Source organism: Tupaia chinensis, unplaced genomic scaffold, assembly GCF_000334495.1.
Source record: "Tupaia chinensis unplaced genomic scaffold, TupChi_1.0 Scaffold000231_2, whole genome shotgun sequence".
Taxonomy (NCBI): domain Eukaryota; kingdom Metazoa; phylum Chordata; class Mammalia; order Scandentia; family Tupaiidae; genus Tupaia; species Tupaia belangeri.
This window is the reverse complement of record NW_006159707.1, coordinates 1349866-1360223: the sequence shown is the minus strand read 5'-3', so window position 1 is coordinate 1360223 and position 10358 is coordinate 1349866. Positions and strand designations below refer to the sequence as shown.

Below are 10358 nucleotides of genomic sequence, written 5' to 3'. Positions count from 1 at the left end.
ATCCATGGAAAGAAACAGCCAACTACCTAGAGTTAAGGGTGAATATGTCTGCATCATGATTTCATCAAGGAGAGAAGCACAGAAGTTGTCCCTCACAGTGAAGTGCCAGCAAATATGAATAAATGTCCTCTCAATGTCTCACAGGCCGGGGAAGCTGGACACAGATCCACTCATAGATTAAATTGCTGGCAGACAGTGTCCCCTAAAATAAACTTATCACCTACAAGTTGTTCTCTCTGTTACAATTCCTCTTGGCTAATGCTGATCTTTTCAGAATGCAGTGGAATCAGAATTCGAAAGATTTTTGGGAAAAAAATTAGTGAAACCTAGCTGGTCTTGAGAAGAAAAAGAACCAATAGACCAAACAAAAAACACCCAGAAGCTTAAATATAAGATGTAAATTTACTTTGCCAAAGCATATGTTTCATTGTTGCCTTTAGTTATCGCAGAGGCATTGACTTTTATATTTAACAAGTGCTTTTAACAAATTCTGTAACTTAATAATTGGTCCTTTTTGTAAATATTAGCATCCGTTGTGTATGACATGCTTACCTACTTAGCGAGACTTCTGGTAACTGTTTAACTCCCAACATCAAGTCATTGTTATCTGTGTAAGTCAAGTAACAGCTTCTGAATCGAAGAATTAGTGGTGACACTGAAGCATGGTGCTCAAGACTGCTGTAACTTCTCGTTATGTATTTTTGCTGAAATTTTTTTGAAAATTATTTTAAATGCTATTTGAATGATTTCTTGTAAATGCTGTTTTTGTTGCTTTTTTAAAAGAATTATTTCATTTAATTTATTATTATTATTATTTTAAAATTTGCTATAGGACATGTGCATTCACCAGAGAGAGACACAAAGAGAGAAAGAGAGAGAGAGAGAGAAAGCAAGAGAAAGCAAGCCACCAGGTCTGGGTCTTGAACTATAGTCAATCATGTGGGAGTCCAATGCCTTAACTACCATGCCACCTGCTGGCCCCTTTGTTTTGTTTTATTTAATCTGTATATTAAATTTAATTTGTCAGGTCCAGCGGATGGTATAATGGTTATGTCACTGGACTCTCATGTAGTTGACTACAGTTCAAGTCCTGGACTCAGTGACTTAAAACTCACGCTTGTGCATGCAAGCCCAAAATCCCAAGAGGAGAATGGAGGAGAAGGGATTGAGGCATGGCCATCACCATTGGGAGCTTATTTCTCATTTTCTGTCTGTCTCTCTGTCTCGTTGGTGAATGAATGCACGTACCGTATAGCAAAAATCTCTCAAGAAAAAAATAGTCTGTCAAATTAGAAAAAAATTAAAGATAATTTTACTGTTACTTAACATGGGAGGTGCCAACCCAGTAGGGGCCTCTTTATGCCCACTTATGTGTACTGGTCTCCTTGGGACTGTGGGGAGCTGGGGAGCTGGAGCCCTACACCTCCTACTATGCAGGGCCTGGAGTGGGTTCCCCAGATGAGGCGATCAGCCCAGCACTTTTTCCCCTTGTTAGCAGAAAGCTCAGCAATCCTTGAACCACCTTCCCACCCCCACCTCCCCAGCTTGGCCCCACTGAGATAAAAAAAAAAAAGAGTTTCCTTTTCTGGACCTCAGTGCCACCTCCCACCCTGGCTTTATTGCTTTCTCGGCACCCTCAGTAGCTGCTACAGCCCTTTAAAAGGGGCAGAGCCTGCAGCGGGATTGGTAGCTCCTATCCTAGAGATAGGAGTGCCCAGGGCTGCAGGTGCGGGCTTCCCAGCAGCTCAGCCAGGAGCTCAGGTCTGGTGTCATCACCCTGATGTCTGGAGAGGTGAGCTTCTTGCTGGCATCTTCTGTACCCTGACAGTGTGAGGGGTGGTGAGAGGTAATTCGAGGCTGGGTCTCCAGGGGCTTCCATCTGGGTTCTCCCTCTAGCCACGTCCTCTCGCCCTTTCCCCAATGGCAGGTGGCTATGTGTGACTCTGAATTTGGCACTGGCAAGATGAAGGAGCTGAGCATGGGCGGCAGATGGCGTGTGTCCTGGTATGAACAGTTCGTGCAGCCCTGTCTCGTAGAATTGCTAGGGTCTGCCCTTTTCATCTTCATCGGGTGCCTGTCGGTCATCGAGAACGGGAAGGAGACGGGGCTACTGCAGCCGGCGCTAGCCCATGGGCTGGCCCTGGGGCTCATCATTGCTACGCTAGGGAATATCAGGTAAGACCAGCTTTGAGCATTCAGCCTGGAGCTGACTTGGGGAGCTGGGAGTGGGGAGCACAGCTGTTGCAGCACCCCCCTCACCCCAGGGAACATGCTCAAGATTCTGCCAAGCTCAGTGGATGAGTGTGGAGCAGGAGTCAGACTGCCTGCGACCACTGTGGTTTTCGGCAAGTAACTCTGCAAAGCCAAAGTCCCACAATCCATAAAAGGGAATAATAGCATATTTAAAAAATTATCCAACATGTACATGTGAGGTCTTCATATAGTTCGTGGAAAATGCATATTATATAAAAAAATCTATGTGTGGATTTCAAAAATGTTTTACACCAAAATAAATATACTTTCTATTTTTCCTAGAACTTTTTTAAGTGTGCTTGCATATTGGTATCAGGCACTATTCTAAGCACTGTGCAGACATTAAGCATTCAGTCCTCACAACAACCTTGTGATGTAGGTCCTGTGATCAATCCCATTTCCAGCTGTGGAAGAGAAAATCCATGTAGCCCGACCAGGGTTATAGGGTGAGCAACCGGCAGAGACAAGGGTCAAGTATAGGCTGTCTGGCTCCAGTGCCCAAACCTGATTCTTTCATGAGGAGGCACAAGATTTAAATGATGGTAAGAACTAGGCATGTGTCAAGTGTTGCTGTGTTACTGTTCACATTAGAAGGTGGTTCTAGGGACCAGCAGATGGTTTTATGGTTACATCACTGGACTCCCATGTAGTCAACTGCGGTTCGAGTCACAGACCCAGCTGCCATAAAACTCATGCCAGGTGTGTGTGTAGGTGTGTGCATGTCCAAAATCTCTAGAAGAGAATGGTGGAGGGGAGACTGTTGCATTGCGATGGCCCCTGGGTGGGGGGATTTTTCGCTTTCTGTCTCTCTGGTGAGTGCATGTGCCCTATATAAAAAAACCTCAAAACCTCTCTCTAAAAAAAGAAAAAGAGGGTTCTAGGGATGGCAGAGGGCGGAGATGTGCAGAGAACCAGTCCAGGGGTTTTCCCACTGGGCACACAGATACTTGAAGTGATCCTGGCCTGTCAAGTGGTGATCGTGAGTAGGCAAAGGAAGATGAGGAGCTTCCTTTAACTTTCATCAGGTGGGAACTCCATGGGGAGGTGCGTGTGTGGTGGGGGGTGGTGAAAGGGTTAGTGGGTTCCCAGGAGACCAACCATGATGATGAATGTCTTGCATGGAGTTCCTGGCAGGGTACCTGGGATATGGTTGGTCTGTATTTCATCTCATGCAGATAATAAATCTGAATGAGGAATGCGAAGTACTTTTTCTGAGAAAATCAGGATGGAAAGAATGTTAACATTACTTAAAATGTCCAAAGGAGGCTGCAGGTAGAATGATCTTTCATTCAGATGGGTCCAGGGTTGAATGCCTTTGTGATTTCTCAGATGGGTGACCAAGGCAAGTCACTGAACTTCTGTGTGCAGTGATTTAAATAAAGATAATAATAACGGCTGGTATTTAGTAAGTACTAATTATAGACAGTGCTATATGCTATACACATATTAAATCACTATGTCTTTGCAACAGCCTTATCATAGGAATCATTGAGGCACAGAGAGGTTACGAAACTTGCCCAAGGTCACACAGCTATTCAGTGCAGAGTTGAGATTTCAATCCAGGACAGCTGGTTGGAGAGGCCATCTCTCAGGAACTGATGAATGCTGCCTTTTATCCAGTCTTTGGCTTTGTCAACAATGTTTATTCAGCACCTACAGTGTGCTAGGCACTGACTTTGAGGTTGCTGAATGGATTCAAGATAAGGTATCTAAAGCACCCAGCACAGCAGCTGGACATAGTAAGTATTCAATAAGTATTTGCTGAGTGAACAGTGAATGAATTAACTAGGGAAGTGTCTTGACTGTTTTATTGTGAGTGAGCATGAAGTCGTTTGGGGAGCATTGTGGTCCTCAGGTAATGCAGCTCTCTCCTGGTTGAACCATGCTCTGAAGTCTCTCTCCCCATTTGGGCCAAGTGAGGTGGTGAAGGGGAGGCCCATGGCCTGAGAGGGTTCTAACTACATAGACTCTCCTGAGAAGCTGCCCCACCCCAATTCATGTGAACGCTTTGGCAGAACCCGGGCTAAGCTATCTGACTGAGGCTACATAGGCCCAGCTGCCTCTCTTCCCGGCTTATAGAAAGGTACTTCCAAAGCACACATGAGCTCAGCCAAGAGCCTGGGCATGGAGCTGCACCAGAGAAGTTGGGGGCAGCTGGTCTTGAGGTATTGGAGAACTGGACAAGGTTTTTTTTTTTGACCCAGAGCCAAAGTCCTCTGGTCTTAGCTCAATGCCCTGTACGCACTAATGGGCAGGCCTACTGGTGTTCTGTTAAAACTGGGGCGAGGGGGGGGGTGGCACTTTGGCTCTTGTGTGGCATGAGGTCTTGGAGTCTCGGACTACCTACGATCATATCTCTGAAGGGCTAGAGTGAGTTGAAGGAGTCTGGAAGGCACTAATGAATAGTGTCCTCATATCTCCTTATTCTACTTTTCTGGGGGCAGATCCCCTAAATCCTACTGCACGACCTGGCACTCAGAGAAGATGGGAGAGATTTGCTGCCTGTTTCTATGTGGGTTGGGCCCTGGACTAACTCTGGTCCTACAAGGCCCATCAGGTGGGCACATTCTCTAGGATGACAGCCTGGCTGTCAGCCCTGGCCCTTGATCTCATGACTTCCTTCTGCTCTTGGTTTCAGTGGTGGACACTTTAACCCTGCAGTGTCTATGGCAGCCATGATTGTTGGAGGACTCCACCTGGTGATGCTCATTCCATACTGGATCTCCCAACTATGTGGGGGAATGATTGGGGCTGCCTTGGCTAAGGTGGGTGATCCCCATGGGGCTGCAGGAGGGGTATGTGGGAGGATAGGGAAACATCTGAAGCTTTGCTCATTTCTGCTAGTAGCATTGGCTAGTTTCCATTGGGTATGGAACCCTCCAAGGGTCTCTAGTCCCCTCCAAACCTGCTGTTGTCTGTCCATCTCTAAACACAGCCCTTGCCTGCGCAGCACCACCTGCTCCAGGTGTGTCCAGGGAAGTAAATGTAGCACTTGACATTTCTCTTCCTGAGCCCTTTTCTGGCTTTGGAGTGGATTGGGTAGTTCTAACATTTTTTCCATTCACTCATTGATTCACTTGTTCATTCACTCTATGAACACCTCACTACATACGGACTGAGGACCCAGGATCAATATAGCTATTCTTGAGAAACTTTCTAATTAGAGGGTTTGCCTGCCTTTCAGCTGAGTTAACTGGGATAGGAACTGGTGTTCAGTTTATGTTTGGAATCTTCCCATCCCATCCCTCTCAACCAATCATTAACTTTTTATTTATTTATTTTTAAGAGAGAGATTTTTGGTATAGGGCATGTGTGCTCACCAGAGAGACAGACAGAGAGAGAGAGAGAGAGAAAGCAAGAAATCAGTCCCCCAGGAGTGATGGCCACACCACAATCCCCTTTCATTTGCCTCCTGGGATTTTGGGCATGCATGCACACACAGAGTTTCAAGCCACCGGGTCCAGATTTAAACTATGGTAGGCTGTGTGGGAGTCGAACGTCTCAGTCACTACAACCCTCAATCATGGAAATTTTATAGCTCTTCACAGCTCTAAGGACTCCTCTGCTTTCTTCTGGTATCTCTTTCTTCTCATCTACCCTGAAGTCTTAGCATGATCAGGGGCCCTTTAAGATGTGACCTGGTGTGGCATGTGTATTGGGGTCAGGGTTAAGTGGGAGAGCCCTGTCAGCCTGGCTGGTATTTGACCAAAGACCCTGAGTGCTAGCCTGTTGTTGACTTCACTCTAATCTTACTTTGCTGCCTCCCCTCTGGCAAGACTCACGGGCTGTTGTCCTGTTTGTAGAATGTAGCCTGCACCTTCCTGCTCTGAAACACTGAAAATGAATCTCCCTTGAGCCTTGCCACTTGAAATCTGCCAAACAGGATAATGAGAATTGCAAGCAGCAGCTGCCCATTTACTAGGTGCACTTTCCTTGCTAAGCACTTTACATGGATTCCCTTGTCTCATCTCCCAGTGTCTTCATGAGAAGCCATAGTTGATCCTTAGAGTGCTCACTATGTCCCAGGCTTGCCAAGGGCCTTTTACAGGAGCTCTCATTCCCTCGCCATTTTATAGACAAGGAAACAGAGGACTGAGAAGTAGTTACTTGCTTGAGTCTGGACACTCTGGTAAGCAGCAGAACCCAGATTTAGGTCCAGAGCCCAGAAGCTCATGTGATTGCCCCACTGTCTGCCCTCTGCAAGTGCTGGGGTTTCTGGTGGAGCTAATTGGGTACTGGGCCCAATTAGCTCCTGGGCCCTCCTGGTAGGTGTCCCATCCAAGGTTCTATGGGAGCCCAGCAATGTGTTCACCTGATCAGATATGCTGGCAAAGTTCATAAGGTTAAGATGTTTTCAAATTCTCCTTAAAGAGGGTCATCTAAGTTAGAAAAACTTCAGGCCCATAATACCTGGAGCTATTTCTGGTTTATCCCCATTCTTCAGATGAGCAAAATGAGGCTCAAAGAGGCCCAATAGTTCACACAGTCACACAAGCAAAAATCTGGTGGAGCTGGGATATAGATCCATATAGATCCATACCCGCAAACTGGACATACATACTTTCAGTGGCTCTTGGGGTGGGCGGGCATGCATCATTAGGCCTCATCCCCTCAGCTTCCGACTACCTCTCTGCCTGCTCCTTGTCCCATGAGGCTGAGTGGCTTCTCTCTCTGTAGGCAGTGAGTTCTGAGGAGAGGTTCTGGAATGCATCTGGGGCGGCCTTTGTGACAGTCCAGGAGCAGAGTCAGGTGGCAGGGGCAGTGGGGGCAGAAATCATTATGACAACGCTGCTGACCATGGCCGTATGCATGGGCGCTATCAACGAGAAGACACAGGGCCCTCTGGCCCCATTTTCCATCGGCTTCTCTGTCACTGTGGATATCCTGGCAGGGTGAGTACCCTTGGGCAGTTGGACTACTGTGCCTAGATCTGGGCTGGGCTTTGCTCCAGAGGAGGTCAGTGCTAATGGTCACAGACTCAGTTGTCAATGGGGGCCCGGAAGGTGCTGCAAATGGGAGAAACAGGCTGGTACTGGGCAGATAACAGGGAGTGGTAGAGACTATGATATCTAAGGAGGCTACAGCTCTTAAGCTCCAGTTGATTATTGGGCCTGGAGTGACTCTTCCAATTTCATGCAAGAAAGGTCAGAAATATGAATTTTTATGTGAAGTTTTCAAATTTTTGTATTACAAACATTCCTGCAAGCTGTGTTCATTCAGCTAGTGGCAGCCAGGTTTTGACCTTAGGCCTGCAGAGAATCCATCACTTTTGTCTAACTTATTTGGTCTAACTTACTCTCTCAACAGACATGGGAAAGTATTCAGAAAACAAGGTTGGGTCAGGGATTATTTCTCCCATTTTACAGATGAGGAGACTCAGGTTCTGAGAGGACAGCAGTGAGTAATGTCTTTGGGCAGTGGCAAATTAAGTGACAGATCTGGGACCAGGATCCTATATCTGCTGAAAGGGATGAAGGACCTTTTTCCTAATGGCCAGCTCTTTTCTTTTGGAGACAGAACCAAGCCTAGACGGTTAGCTCTATCATCTTTAGGGGGTGCAAGCTGGGGCGAGCTGGGGAAGGCATGCATAAAGCTGTGGCAATGCTTTGCTGCCCTCTCGTGGCATTTAATTGACTTATGCACCTACTGACATCCTTTTGACAGGATATTGAATGATGGGTGGGATGAGATCCATGGGATCTCAGCTTGGTGTTTAGGATAAGGATACAGACACCGGAGCTAGAGAGGTATGACTGGAGAACAACCCCCAAGCTCATGGGAAATCCTTGGCCCTAAGCTTGTGGTGCAATAAGGGATTCCACTGAGTAGTTTGATTTTAGTTAGTACTTCATTATTTGTGAGGCATGAGCTCCATATGAATTTTCTCATTCACTCTGACAACAACCTCTGGGATTTGGGATAGGTACTTCCATCTCAATCTATAAACAGAGGAGCTCAACAGCTAGAAGTAGTCGGGCTGGGTTTGAAACTAAGTTGATTTGACTCTACAGTGATTAACAACTGCTTGATTTTTTTAATAGACTTTGGAGAGGACCTAGATCCATTTTCTCTTCCTGCCCTCATTGACCATGCTTTTTTTTCTAGTCATTTTTATGAAAGGGGATGGGAAGAATGGCAGACAGTACACCCAGTGAAGCACCATGCCTTTTGCTGTACTTTTACCTCTTCGCCATTTTTTTTTTAAACCCAGGATCCAGCCCATGATATGGGAGCTTAGAGAGGGTTTCTGGATGGTGTGTGACTTGGCCTAGTTGGGGATATGCATTTGAAGTAAGTTGGGGTTGTGGTGATCATGTGACTGGGTGTTTGCAGGGGTGCTGTGTCTGGAGCCTGCATGAATCCTGCCCGTGCCTTTGGACCTGCTGTGATGGCCAACCACTGGGACTTCCACTGGATCTACTGGGTGGGCCCTCTGCTGGCTGGCCTGCTTGTGGGACTGCTCATTAGGTAGGGTTGTAACACAAGGTCACTGACCCATTGGGTAGGGACCTGGTGACAGCTCCCAGAGAGTGCAGAGTTGTACTCCATTTGGGTTTGGAGAAAGAAAGAAGGAGCCTCTTCAGGGGCAAAGAATATGGCTCTATCTAGGACCATTAGGGGAAAGTGGCAGAAACCCATCTCAAGACAGCTTATGTCAAAAAGGAGAATTATTGACTCACATAAAAGAAAGCTCACAGGTAGCACTGGTTTTGGGCAGTGTTCACACAATGTTTTGAGACTTCTTTCTCATAGGCACTACCTTCTTCTGTGTGGGCTTCATGCTTAGATAGGCCCTCTGCTAAAGGCAAAGGTGTGCACTCTTGGCTTATATTCCAGCAACTTGATAGTAGAGAAGTATTACAGCTCTAGCCACACGCTGGACACTGCTCAACCCACGTGGCACAGCTGGTTAGCATACCAGTCTGTGGAGCTGGAAGCCACTTGCAGACCACGATTTGACCTCCCCAGCTGATGAGTCTGAAAACTCACTGGGTACCTGTATATGTGCCTAAGATCCTGGCAGGTGCAGGATGGGAGGGAGAGGATTACACGGTGTACAAGCCTTAAGGAGGATCTTTCTTTCTCCAGCTCGCTCTCACACATGCTCTATCATGAATAAAAATGACCAAAGTCTTGGGTCTAATGTTCTCTAGTTTGGACTAGCTCAGTTAGGGTCAAATGTCCACCTCTGAGCCAGTGTAGCCCTGGGGCTGGGCACTTGTACTGCCCATATCTGCAGCATGAGCCTGACCTAGGAGTGGGGGTGAGGCCAGTCTTTTCTGAACAGTTTATTGTAGGTCTGAGAGTAGGGCAGAAGTAGCTCCCTACAGGGGTGTAGTACAACTTGGGGGGGTCCTGCCCACATAGGAAACTACATAAATGGTGCTCTCCAAGAGCATGCATGCAAGGAGATGCCATTTATCTAAAAGACACTGTGAATAGTATTCCCCAAAACAGATAACAAGGTTGATGTTAATTAAAAGGATAAGTAGGTTCTAGGTAGGAAAACCTAGAGTCTTCCTCCATTTTGCAGGACCTCTTTGCCTCTGCTCTTTTCTTGCATCCTTTCCTTCTCAAGCTAGTGCAGGGACCAGCATCTGGATTGAGTAGAAGTGCCTACCTCACATGGAGTGGGAAAGGACAGGCATTAGGCTGGGCTGATCTAGACTGCTTGCACCATTGCTCACACACAGTCCTGGGGGCCTTCAGGACCCATCCTGAGGCTCAGTGAGAAGCAACACCAGTCACTCTTTGTCAGTTGCTTTCGGAATGTCAGCAACAAGCATCCTCAGGAAAAGGGTTGGAAGCCAAACAGGAAATAGTGTCTCTTTCTCCCTGAGGAGATCTGGCTCTTAAGGCTGGGAAGGCTCAGGAAGTCATTTTTCTGGATAATTCTGGGCTTGGAGATATATGATGAAGGTCTGGATATTTTATCCAGGGGTTCAGAGACTTCACTGGACTATCCTTTTTAATTTTATTTATTTTTTTAATATAGGTTTTTCATTGGAGATGGGAAAACCCGCCTAATCCTGAAGGGACGGTGAGGCAGAAGAGCTGGTGAGATTACTGCTGTCCCAGTGCCCTTAGCGGATGCATGCACGCAT

At 46.8% G+C, this 10358-nt stretch overlaps 1 protein-coding gene across 2 annotated transcripts in view; it reads left to right on the top strand.

The window, feature by feature from the left end:
• Positions 1 to 1647: 1647 nt before the first annotated feature.
• Positions 1648 to 10358, top strand: part of AQP8 (aquaporin 8) — a 9753-nt gene continuing 1042 nt past the window's right edge. The window contains exons 1-6 of one of the 2 annotated variants that reach the window (XM_006148286.3): positions 1648 to 1792; positions 1928 to 2175; positions 4892 to 5018; positions 6931 to 7145; positions 8587 to 8721; positions 10250 to 10321. In XM_006148286.3, coding sequence (XP_006148348.1) covers positions 1781 to 1792; positions 1928 to 2175; positions 4892 to 5018; positions 6931 to 7145; positions 8587 to 8721; positions 10250 to 10298 — 786 coding nt within the window. In that variant the 5' untranslated portion in view covers positions 1648 to 1780 and the 3' untranslated portion in view covers positions 10299 to 10321. Of the gene's footprint in view, positions 1793 to 1927; positions 2176 to 4891; positions 5019 to 6930; positions 7146 to 8586; positions 8722 to 10249; positions 10337 to 10358 lie in introns of both variants that reach the window. The other variant, XM_027771797.1, reaches the window with a different exon arrangement.